The 12,409-nt window shown below is 36.4% G+C and overlaps 1 protein-coding gene across 1 annotated transcript in view; it reads right to left on the bottom strand.

Moving 5' to 3' along the window:
* Window positions 1–12,409, bottom strand: part of CNKSR2 (connector enhancer of kinase suppressor of Ras 2) — a 472,642-nt gene that overhangs the window by 218,745 nt on the left and 241,488 nt on the right. The window contains exon 8 of the mRNA XM_007957427.1: window positions 8,208–8,327. Coding sequence (XP_007955618.1) covers window positions 8,208–8,327 — 120 coding nt within the window. The remainder of the gene's footprint in view (window positions 1–8,207; window positions 8,328–12,409) is intronic.

Here is a 12,409-nt window from a genome sequence, read left to right as displayed (position 1 = left end):
CAGATTCTACCTATTTTCTTAAAGGAAAGTTTATCACTTTATTTAAGAAAATTAAGGTTCTTAACAGAAGTATAAATAGAAATCAAATACCACATTGGCTAGTAGTTCTTGGCTATAATCATATAACCAAAAACCAAACTCACTGTTGTTGAGTCATTTTTCTGACCCATAGCGACCCCTCCTTGGGTTTCTCAGGCAGTATCTCTATGGAAGTAGATTACCCAATCAATTTTAAGCTGGTGACAGGTGTATAATGTACTTACTTTTAATGTTAATATTCATCCCATTATGTATTGGAAGGTAAATATAATGGTGTTACTATAGAACTTAGAAAAGGACAAGATTCTTGTAATCATTCATCAGGAATTAATAAGATGACATCAAATTAATAAGTGATCTTTAAATATATTTGCATAGTTAGATACTAAATTTTGTTTTAGTTTTTAACACAGAAGGGCTGTGATAGGAGAAAATGGAAAAGACAGTGAAACAAACAAAATATATTGCTTGGACATATAAAACTATCATCATGCATCCTCATCATCACTAACTTGTTATATCATGCAGGGACTATTTTTTAAGTGTTTTACATTTATTTCACAGTAGCCTATGTGGTAGAAACTATTATTACATGTCATAGAAACAAGAAAACTACAGCACAGAAAGGTAGGCTAGTTTGCATAAGGTAATTTCAAGTCAGGTTTCAAGTCCAGGCAATCTATTTCAAGAGACCATACTCTCAACCACTATATACCTTATTTATCTATTTACTAACAATCAGGAAGTTTATGCATCTTCATTTTTCTTCTTAGAACACAGAATTTGGCAACTGTAGATATTAAGGTCAAATATTCACTGTTTAATATTTATTCTAAAAGACCAAGACATGTTTAGCAAATGTGTACTGTGCAAAATGTAGTAAAAAAGAATAACTGGATTTGGTATTTTACAAATTAATTTTAATCACTCATCTCTTCTGATATCTGTAAGCAGATGCTTAGTTATATTTCTCTTCACATTTCCTTTAACACATGAATTAAAGATCTTTGACAAGAGTTGTAAATAACTTCATAAATCACTAGGTCATAGAGGAAATCAAGTATCCTAAGAAAAAAGCTTAGAAAAGATTATCATTACTGAGATAATAGAAAATCATGAGATAATCTAGTTATGAATCTGGAAATAATATTTGTGTGTATTTATTATATGTACCAGGAATTAAAAAAAAACTGGCAATTATCAACTAAAGCAAGTATCTAATAGTTGTAAGAAGAGGATCTCATCATAACAATTTTATGTAATATATACTAAAGCTATGTTAGATTAATAAAAATTATTTTAAAAATGCTTGAATCAAGATGAATCTAGCTATGTCCATGAGGCTCCATCTAGAAGCTTGTCAGTCATGAGCAATAGGATAGAAACAAATCTCATTTAAAATGCCACACAGAATGGAGACATTTTGTTTTATAATATTTTAATTTCTAATTTCAATAAACCATCTGTTATAACTATTTTTAATCATCAAAACTGACTTCTTAATCCTTCTTATCTCCTTCTGGTAGTACAAATTTAAAAAATGGCCAAAAGTCAGGCACCAAAAGAAAGAAACCAGCTGCTAGGATGAAGTTTAAGCTAATCATTTTCAGAGTGTTAAAGAGTTCACAGAAACACCTTTGATCACTTGTTCACCTCCGTGAAAGGGTCAAACAGCAGTTGTTGTTGTTGTTGTTATGTGCCGTCCAGTCGGACCGATTCATAGTGACCTCTCCTTGGGTTTCTGAGGCAGTATCACTATGGAAGTAGATTGCCCCATCTTCCTTCTGAGGAGTGGCTGGTGGGTTTGAACCGCCAGTCTTCTGGTTAGCAGTCAAATGCCTTAGGCATTATGCTACCAGAGCTCCTTCAAACAGCAGTAGCACATGTAATTCAAATGGCTCTTTTTTGGGAACTACGACAAACCTAGGCTTTCATTTCATCAGCACCTTTAGTTCCCCTTTTTCTTTTTTAAAATTCAATGAATTCTGGAGCTGACTTGAACCGCTCCCTTTCTCTTGTTCAGCCTGCCAAATTGACATTTGCTTCATTCTGTTTCCAAATGTCAGTTAACCAGCAGGAGACAAAGCAACCTCATAGACAAGCAAGTAGAATAAGGCATATTTGGAGACAGTCCAGGTGCTTGAAGAGAAAAAGAACTCTGAGGCCAAGAGGTCCCCCATGGATGCCCCCCACAAACCATTCCTCTCTATTCAACTCATCTCTTGACTGATCCAGTTTTAATGTGTTAGGATAGCTCCAATTTTCCTTCCTATAACCTTCTGCTAATTATTATTGTTTAAAAGCAAGGTTCATATGTTTGTTTGTTTGTTTGTTTCATCACAACTAAGCACTTTCCTCACCATTTCTTATAATGCTTCAAAACAAAATAAAACAAAACAAAAAAACTAAGCTCACTGCTGTCAAGTCCACTTGACTCAATGCTTCAGGACCTTGAAATCTAAGATATTTTACTAATTAGATAAGGAGCTAAAGAATGAAGATGGAAACTTTCAAACATGGAGGCGCTTATCTCAGGACAGGAACGGTGGGATCAACACATACTCCCAGGAAGCAGAAGGGCAGGATGTAAATAATTTGTTCCTGGGAAGAATGTGTATAACCAAATTGGTGGGTGCCACTCACTTAAGGAGTAAAACTCACTCCCGGCTAGCCAAATGGTCAATTTTTACATTTCAAAAGACTCCAGAGCTGCAGCTGAATCAATCATTAACCTGCTACCTTTCCTTTGTTCTATGCATAAAATGTCTAACTTGGTAGGGACAGTGGAGTGCTTTGTATTTTCACTTAGCACAGCCCAGCTTGAGCGGTATAATTCCTCAGTAAAACTCCTTTTCTCTCACTCCTAACAGAATGTGAAATTTTCTTTTTTGACAGGAACAATCTTCTAACTTACAGACTTAAAGACAATTTGCCATCACTTTGAAATGAATGAACCAACCCCTACTTGCAACAAACTCTTCATCACAATCACCTTCACTTGCTGCATGTGCAGCTTTTAAATCATTGCAAAGGCTTTGAGCCTTTTCTTGCATTAAGTGAGGCTCAATAAGATCCTTATGCACCTGTTACAACTTAGCTACAAATGAGATTTAAAGACACATTTAGGAACTAATCTTGTGGTAACCTAGGGACTGCCTGTATCCAGTTTATTGATGGAAAAACAAAGCAGCTACTTTTTGCCTGTAAGAGACATTTTATTTTGAAATTAGCAAATGTTTTGAAATTATGCAAACATTTCTAAGTTAATCAAACTTCATTGAAACTTAGTTTTCTCCCACCTATATTTCTTTCCTTCATTTACCATTTAGATATTTATAGCTAAGCATATGCTAGAAGTTAACACAATTCTCAAATCTATTTAATTTCAAATATGACTGATTAAACTTACTTAAAGGTGGCTGAGATTTAAAATCATAAATTTGAATAATGTATTTGAAAATCTCTATTTAGTCTCTCCTCCTCTGATAATGTATTGTCCTCTGATAATGATATTGTAAGAAGGGACCATTCCCTGGAGAAGGATGTCATGCCTGGTAGGGTGGAGGGTCGACGAAAGAGGGGGAGACCTTCAATGAGATGGATTGACATGGTGGCTGCGATGATGGACTCAAGTATAGCAGGGATTGTGGGGCTGGCGTGGGATCGGGCAGTGTTTCGTTCTGCTGTGCATGGGGTCGCTATGAGTCGGAAACGACTCGACGGCACTTAACAACAACAACAACCTCTGATAATGAATCACAGGAAATGGCTTTTTTATACAAATTATTAGTTTTCAACATTTTCAGTTTTTCTTTTCCTTCCTTGGAAATATCTTCCCAATGAAGTATTGCCCATTGTCCTTTAAAAATGAATTTTCCTAAGGAGTTCCAGTTTTAAAATCAATTCTACTAAACTTCTCACACCACCCTTTAACAATTTCAAATTTGAATGTGAGATAATGGAAAAAGCTTTGTTCAGGTGTAGTTCATTTAGATTTACCTGGACTTAAATTCTGCCTCTATTGTTTATTACCTATATATTGTAGAATAACAAAATTAGTAACAGATATCTTACTTTGAGGTTTAGGTTTTTCTTATCCACAAAACCAAATATTAACCATAAAAAGCATGATCCCAACCTCAAAAGCCTGTTAGAAATGGCTCTCTAGCAATGTATATTTGTCTTACCCAGTTCAAAAAACACGGGTGTCAAACTATTAGCTCCTAATTTAAATCTCAAAAAGCATGGTGGTGCGGATGGGTGAAGGGTCAAATTATAAGCAGCCAGACCACAAGTAACCTGCTATCAATAATCACATTAAAATTAGCCAGTGGTTTATCTTCCATATCTGTCCCTCTTCTCTTTATGAGGAGCCCTGGTGGCACAGTGGTTAAAGCACTCGGCTGCTAACCAAAAGTTGGCAGCTCAAACCCATCATGCACTCTGTGAGAAAAAGATGCGGTAGTGTGATTCTGTAAACCTTGGAAACCTTATGGGGCAGTTCTACTTTGTTCTACATGGTCACTATGAGTTGGAATCGACTCAAGCACAGTGGGTCTTGTCCTTGCGAGCCCACTGTACCTAGCCTCTTTGAGCCTTTTGCTTTTTCTGGAATCAAAATGGCCTCCCTATATGCACATAGAATAGGTACTCCCAAAAATCTTCAAATTTTGATCATTATTAACAATGTGATATAGGAGAAATTGATAATGACCTAATGATTCTGTTTTCTCATTTGTAAAACAGGAAAATTAATACCTACTCTATAAAATTGTGAGGAAAATACTTGGCAAATGGTTGTTGTTGTTATTTGCCATCGAGTCGGCTCCAACTCATAGCGACCCCTCCTTGGGTTTCCGAGGCAGTATCACTGCGGAAGTAGGATTGCCCAACCTTCCTTCCGAGGAGTGGCTGGTGGGTTTGAACCGCCAGCCTTCTGGTTAGCAGTCAAGTGCCTTAGCCACTATGCTACCAGAGCTCCCTGGCAAATGGTAGGCACTCACTTTTCAATTTTTCCCACACCAGTAAACTGAATCAGGTTCTTCACATTTTAAGTTAATGACAAGTCCAAAGAGCAGACCCAGATTTCCCTTGGAAATTAAAATAAATAAATAAATGAAAACCCAACCTGTTCAGGGGTATGTTTTCATTAAAAACTTCAAAATTTCATGAAGTTCATCAATTACCATTGCATTGATTCACTTTATATGGCTATTTTTCCCTATGACTTCAGTGAAAATTAGAGGAAAGGAAAAGGCTCTGGGATCACAGACTCACTGGCTAGGAGGGGCTTTAAAGATCCAGTTCACTCAGGGGTGCCTCTGAAGAAAGGCCTACTGATCTCCTGAAAAACCAGCCATTGGAAAAAGCTATGGAACACAGTTCTACTCTGACACACAAAGGGTCACCATGAGTCAGAACAGATTTTGTGGCAACTGTGTTTCTGGTTTTTAGTTCACCTCTTCCTATCCCCCACGTTTTACAGATGAATTATCGAGGCCAGAGAGGTTAAATGTACCCCTTCCCCTAAAGATCACACTAAATAGCTATATTATACATAAACAATTTGTATCCTGGTGTCTTGACTCTTAGTCTAATGTAGTATTACTTAATAATTTTCCACACTACACACCATGCTTAGAGAGGCTTCTTTCCTCTGCAACTATTGAAAGAGGAGATGTGACAAGAAAAATCTTTAATACTGTAGGTTGAATGATCTTTTAAATAAAACTGAACTTTGTAAAGGTAATCAAAAGGAATACAATTTAAAATCATATTACTTCAAATGAGTTTATAGATGTTAGAAAGAAACTCCTGAAAGCAATCAAAGTTGGATACAATACTTGTAGGTTACGATGATGGCATGTTGGTTATGTCTGATAGGCTGATTTCTGTCTTCCCAGGAAACATCCACAAAAACCACACTAGCACTAGGAGCCATGTTGTTCTTGTTAGGTGCTGTCAAGTTGTCTCCAATTCATAGCAACCCTATGTACAACAGAACAAAATGCTGCCTGGTCCTGTGCTAGCCCCACCATCCTTGCTATACCTGAGCCCATCATTGCAGCCACTGTGTCAATTCATCTTGTTGAGGGCCTTCCCCTTTTTGGTTGACCCTCCACTTAACCAAGCATGATATCCTTCTCCAGGGAATGGTGACTTCTTACAACATGACCAAAGTAGGTGAGACAAAGTGTGGCCAGTCTCACTTCCAAGGAGCATTCCGGCTGTACTTCTTCCAGGACAGATTCGTTAGTTCTTTTAGCAGTCCATGGTACTTTCAGCATTCTTCACCAACAACACAACTCAAAAGCATTGACTCTTCTTTGGTCTTCCTTATTCACTGCCCAGTTCTCACATGCATATGAGGCAAATGAAAATACCATGGTTTGGGTTAGGTGCATCTTAGTCTTCAAGCAGACATCTTTGCTCTTCAGCACTTGAAAGAGGTCTTTCACAGCAGATTTGCCCAGTGCAGTACATCATCTGATGTCTTGGCAGCTGCTTCCACTGGTGTTGACTGTAGAATCAAGTAATATGAAGTCTTTTATAACTTCAATCTTTTCTCCGTTTATCATGATATTGCTTATTGGTCCAGTTGTGAGGATTTTTGTTTTCTTTATACTGAGGTGTAATCCATACTGCAGACCATAGTCTTCAGTCTTCATCAGGAAGTGCTTCAAGTCATCCTCACTTTCAGCAAGCAAAGTTGTGTCATCTGCGTATTGCAGGTTGTTAATGAGTCTTCTCCAGTTCTGATGACATGCTCTTCTTTATATAGTCCAGCTTCTCAGTTTATTTGCTCAGCATACAGCATACAGCTCAGCATACAGATTGAATAAGTATGGTGAAAGGATACAACCCTGATGCATTCCCTTCCTGATTTTAAACCATGTAGTGTCCCCATGTTCTGTTCGAATGATAGCCTTCTGGTCTATGCACAGGTTCCTCATAAGTACAATTAAGTGTTCTGGAATTCCTATTCTTCTCAATGTTATTCATAATTTGTTATGATCCACACAAGTGAATGTTTTTGCATAGTAAAAAAAAAACACAAGTAAACATCTTTCTGGTATTCTTTTCTTTTAGCCAATATCCATCTCACACCAGCAGTGATATCCCTCGTTCTATGTCCACTTCTGAATCCAGCTTGACTTTCTGGAAGTTCTCTGTCAATATACTGCTGCAACCGTTTTTGATTTATCTTCAGTAAGATTTTACTTGTGTGTGATATTAATGATACTGTTTGATAATTTCCATATTCTGTGGGATTACCTTTCATGCTTAGCAGCTTATAAGAATATACTCTGAATTCAATTATTAATGCTAGTTTTCAGGATTTCTACTTTCAAAAATATCATTAATGGCTTTCCTGGAAAATTCAATTACAGGGAGAAAGTAGAAACACTTTGGCACTAAGGTAACATGGAATAGCTGCCAAGTGAGGTCAAATGTTCTCTAACCAGTTTCTTGTTTTTTTCTCTCAAGTATCAGTATCAATTTTATATGCTTTTCCCCTTGAGGCTTATTAAAAGTCAAAAACAAAGAAGCCCTCTCTGGGGTTAAACTTAGAACCAATTCACTTTTTAATCAGGTGAACAAAATATAGATGATTATCTTATTACATACTACAAGAAAAAAATAGATCATATAGATATTAGTCTAGTGTTGGAAATATCCACTTGTTTATTTGCTTTTATAAGAAAGAATAGATATGAGTTACAAAGAACATGGGTTTTGTTCAGATTATTCTCCCGAGGGGAAGAAAGAACTATTGAAGCCAGAACAAACCAAAGCAAAACAAACAAAACAAATAAAACCCACTGCATGTGTAGGTAACAATGTGGTGTTTATTATAGAACTTAAACTTCCTTTAAGGTTAAGAAAGTTTGGTAGGGGGATTAAAAAATGCAAGAAAGCTAAATTATTACCAAGGTAAACAGAATTTTTTTTTTAAATCACCATTTTCAATTCTCTTTAATTTTCATTTATCTTCCTAAAACATCTTATCATGACAAACTCCTACTATCTTAACTCCTCTAGATAAATATATGAAAACGTTCATTGACTTTTTAAATTCATGGATTCCCATATTTGGAGGTTGCTTTGCCCATATCATTAACTGTTTGCTGATGGATGGTGGCTTTGATAAACATGGTGTCTCTTACCAGCCCTTCACTTGGCTTGATGTTTGCCAGCTGAATCACTTCCAGGTGGGCAGACTGTGAAACCAGAGGATCTGATGATAGGGATATGATGTGATCACAGACTCCAGAAAGAGTTTTACACTGGAAGCAAAAAAAAAAAAAAAATTATGGTAACCACATGTTGTAAGTAACATACAAATCACCTTTTGTTATAACGCTTTTTTATTTGCAAGAAAAAATAAAAGCAACAGTAGAAGAAAGTAATGGGCATTTTAATCTATAAAATCAAATTACTGTGTAGAAAAGGTGTTCAAGTGAAACACACACACATATATATAACATAACTATATATATATGTTGTTGTTAGACATATATATATATATATGTGTGTACATACATATTCTAAACTATGGATATAAGAACTATATGCTGAAATATCCACAAAAGTCATGGTTATGTTCTCTTGTTTCTGTTATTTGATTCATCAGTCTGAAAGTCTCTGAGGCAAGGACCACATCTTTCTCATCTCTGCCTTTTCTTCCTCTCACACCCGCCCCACTTCTCCAGGTGGACAGATCCTAGAACATACAAGGCACTCAATAAATATTAGTTGAGTAAATTGAAGAAGAAATGACCTTTAACAATGAGTAGAGTGGCTTGACTAAGGACAGAAAGCTAGTGCTTTGGTTAGTATAAACCCATTCATACTAACAGAGAATGTTGATGTTGTTTGTGGTTGACTCGATTCTAACAAATGGCAACCCCATGTGTCCAGAGCAGAACTGCTCCATAGGGTTTTCAAGACACAAGAAGGAAATCACCAGGCCTTACTCCAGAGACAACTCTGGAGGGGTCTGAACTGCCAACCTTAGGGGTAGTGGTCCAGTGTTTAACCATGTGCACCATCCAGGCATTCCTCTGACATAGAATACAAGATTTCAAATATATGTTACATATTTAATGGTATGGGTAAGACAGACATGGAAAAATTGTAAAGGAAGTGGAATATGAGTGAACAAAGTCTGATTCCTATAATTTGAGAACTTTTTTGCCTTTACTGTAGAAGCTATTATTCTGTAACAATCAAGATTATCTTCTATCTATCTCCAACATGTTACATTTGTTCTGTAACCACTGTATTACTCTACTGTAAGGGAGACAGTTACTTCTGACTGGTCAGGATAATAATGACTCCCTTGTCATTTACTGTATTCTATGTTTGGTTCATGGCCTCAGTCTGAGCTGGGCTCTGCTTCCTCACACTACAGAAACTGCCAGGCTAAATTTCCCTCCCTAATCACACTCCTGCTTTTTTTTGTTGTTGTTGTTGTTGCTGCTTCTCAAGGCTGCATTTTCACTGTGGCTACCAGTCCCTAAAAACAGACATTAGCCAGCATGATACCAATACTCATGAAAGAACATGGCCTTGGTATGAGGACAGATGTGGGTAATCACCATTTGCATTTATACGCTGTGTGACTTCGAGCAAGTTATTTTATATCCTTGCAGCTCAGTTCCCACATGCAGAAAATGAGGGTAATAAAATTATTTTGTAAGATTTTCATGACAAATCAGGATAATGTATTTTTTAAAAAAGAGCCCAATATGGCTCCTATCCAAAGATGACACTAAATAAATGCTTATTCTCTCCTTGTTGCTTTCTCTACTCTCAAAGGGCTCAATCACCACTCATGGAATGAATGACCTCATTATTTTCACTTCTGTGGCCTTGCTGACCATCTTACAATGGCCAGTAACTGTACTGGCCAGCCTAGCTACATGTTCACGATGGACAACCCATACCAGTTTACTCTCTCTGATGTTCAAGTCTCAATGCTTTCAAACACAATGAAGGCGTTCACTCCAAAGAGCTTCTAGGCAAAGTACCAACAGGAAGACCACCTCCCAGAAACAGGGAATCCTACAGGGCTAGCTTCATGGTTTTATGCTCTGCTATTGCTGTCTTGAAATTCTTAATCATTTTTGAAGAAGGGGCTGTGCATTTTCATTTTTCACTGGGCCTCACAAATTATGTAGCCCATCCTGGGACTCTATTCTCTGTATTATTATTATTATTTCAAATTCCTCTTCAAAATGTTCATCAGCAGCCTTAGGGATAAGGGCTGAATGGCAGTACTTAACACACAAAATTGTCTGCAGTTCAAATTGCTGCTGTTTTACAGGAAGAAAAACTTTTTGGCAGATTTATATCTTTTAACTCTTTCTCTTGTCTTTTATGTGGATACATTTTTATTCTTATTTTCTCTTTATCTCATAGGGGAGGTAAGATTTTAATTCTGAAAGGTTTCTATATAGGATACTTGCATTGCATGACAATATGAAGGTTATTAAATCAGTATGCTGAAAAAGAAACTTCTGTGGTTTCTACAAGATAAAGCATATTTCAAAAGGAAGGTATACATAAATAGGAAGGTAATGGATGTGTACAAATGGCTCAGTACAGGTGCATTACAATATTCAGACCTCATATAACATTATTCAGCAACATTTTCCCTGTTGTTCAGGCACTGGTAGCACTTAGAATTGGGATGAAAGGAGAAAAGGCAGAAACACTAGACTGTAGATATTTTCCAGGAAAAATAAAGTACCAAATAAATCCACCATATTAAGTTACAAATCATTTTTTCAGAGTTCTGGAGCAATTTTTTCACAAATGCCTGCTATGTGCTAAGGGCTGTTGGGAATACAAAGGTGAGTAAAACATTGACTTCACCATCAAAGCTAACAGGATTCAATAGATTAAAGATCTTGATTTAAAAAATAATAGAGTTAGAAAAAAACTACTAGAACTTTGCTACCTGTTTTTGACACAATGTACTGGAACCTTTATATTGCACCAATTGACTAAATAAGCCATTTAGAAGAGGTGTAAAATGACCTTGCTCTGTATGCTAATTTTATACTAATTTCTCCATTATAGGTCAAGCCAGTGCAGGAAACCACATTAAGAGTATTATGGCAGTGGGAGAACAAAGTGGAACAAAACTGAAAATCATTTGGGAAAAAAAAGGGGAGAGTGGGACTAAGTTTGCTGGTCCGATAGAGCCTGTTGGAACCACTGAGACTATGGCCCCTAGCTGCCCTTCAGGTCTGGAATTGAACCCACACTTGTAGCTTCCAGCCAAACAAAAGACAGACATATGAGGTGAACATTTATACTAGGTAGATACACTCCTTGGAGAGAACAATCATGGGAGAATAGAAGGGCTGTGTATGCACAGGGACATAGCTCAGGGGGCAGGAGTGCATGGAGTGAAGGTCACAGGGAAGAGGTAACTATGGGGAAGAAGTGGGGGGGAGCTGTTGCATTGGGGTAAATTGTAGTCAGTGTCATGAGACAAAGTGTATGTGAACTGTTGTATGGAAAGTGAATTTGCTCTGTAAACTTTCACCCACATCACAATTAAAAAAATAAATAAATAAAAGAGTATTATTGCAAAGTTCCAGTGAAGTTATTTAACACAAAAAAAGTGAATTTGTTCAGTTCTGTTCATTTGGTGAAATCATGTGAGATATTACTTTATCATTTTAAAACACACTATTATCTATTACTACCTATTCTATTCTAGAAAAAGAAAATGATGAAATAGTAAAAAAAATATATCATTCGTCAATATAATTTAAATTGTATTATTAAATAACGTTTGCAGAACATCTACTATATGTCTGTCACAATGCTAAGTACTTCATATCCATTATCTCACTTATACAACTTCTTGAATGAGGTATTATTAAAGCCAGTTTAATGTATGAGAGAGCAAAGTTAAATAAATATACCACGGTCATTGATTTGGCAGAAGAAGGAGTGTTAGAACTGAGACTGTGGAAGACATGGAAAACGGAAAGCCATCTTAGCAGCAAAAAGGCAACTGTATTCCAGCTAGAAGGTGACTGGTGACCCCTATATGGAGGAGAGTTTTTGATATTTTCATAATACTTAAACCAAAGGATTTTAAATTCTATTTTTCTTTCTTTCTCAAAATAAAAGGAAAAACTTGAACCCAAAATTAAAGCCTAGTAAATAATACACCTTTAATAAACGTAAGGGAACATAAAATGGCAAAGAATATTAAAATTGACTCTCTGGATTCCATTAGAAACTACCCAAGATGGTGACAAAAGATTAGTGATTGAATAACAATTAACAGTGCTATCTATGATTTTCAGAACTTTTCAAAACAGAAGGGTTCCATATCTAGATT

The sequence above is a fragment of the Orycteropus afer genome, unplaced genomic scaffold (assembly GCF_000298275.1).
Source record: "Orycteropus afer afer isolate SDZICR_OR568_19922 unplaced genomic scaffold, OryAfe1.0 scaffold00749, whole genome shotgun sequence".
NCBI lineage: Eukaryota > Metazoa > Chordata > Mammalia > Tubulidentata > Orycteropodidae > Orycteropus > Orycteropus afer.
This window is presented reverse-complemented; position numbering and strand designations above follow the sequence as displayed.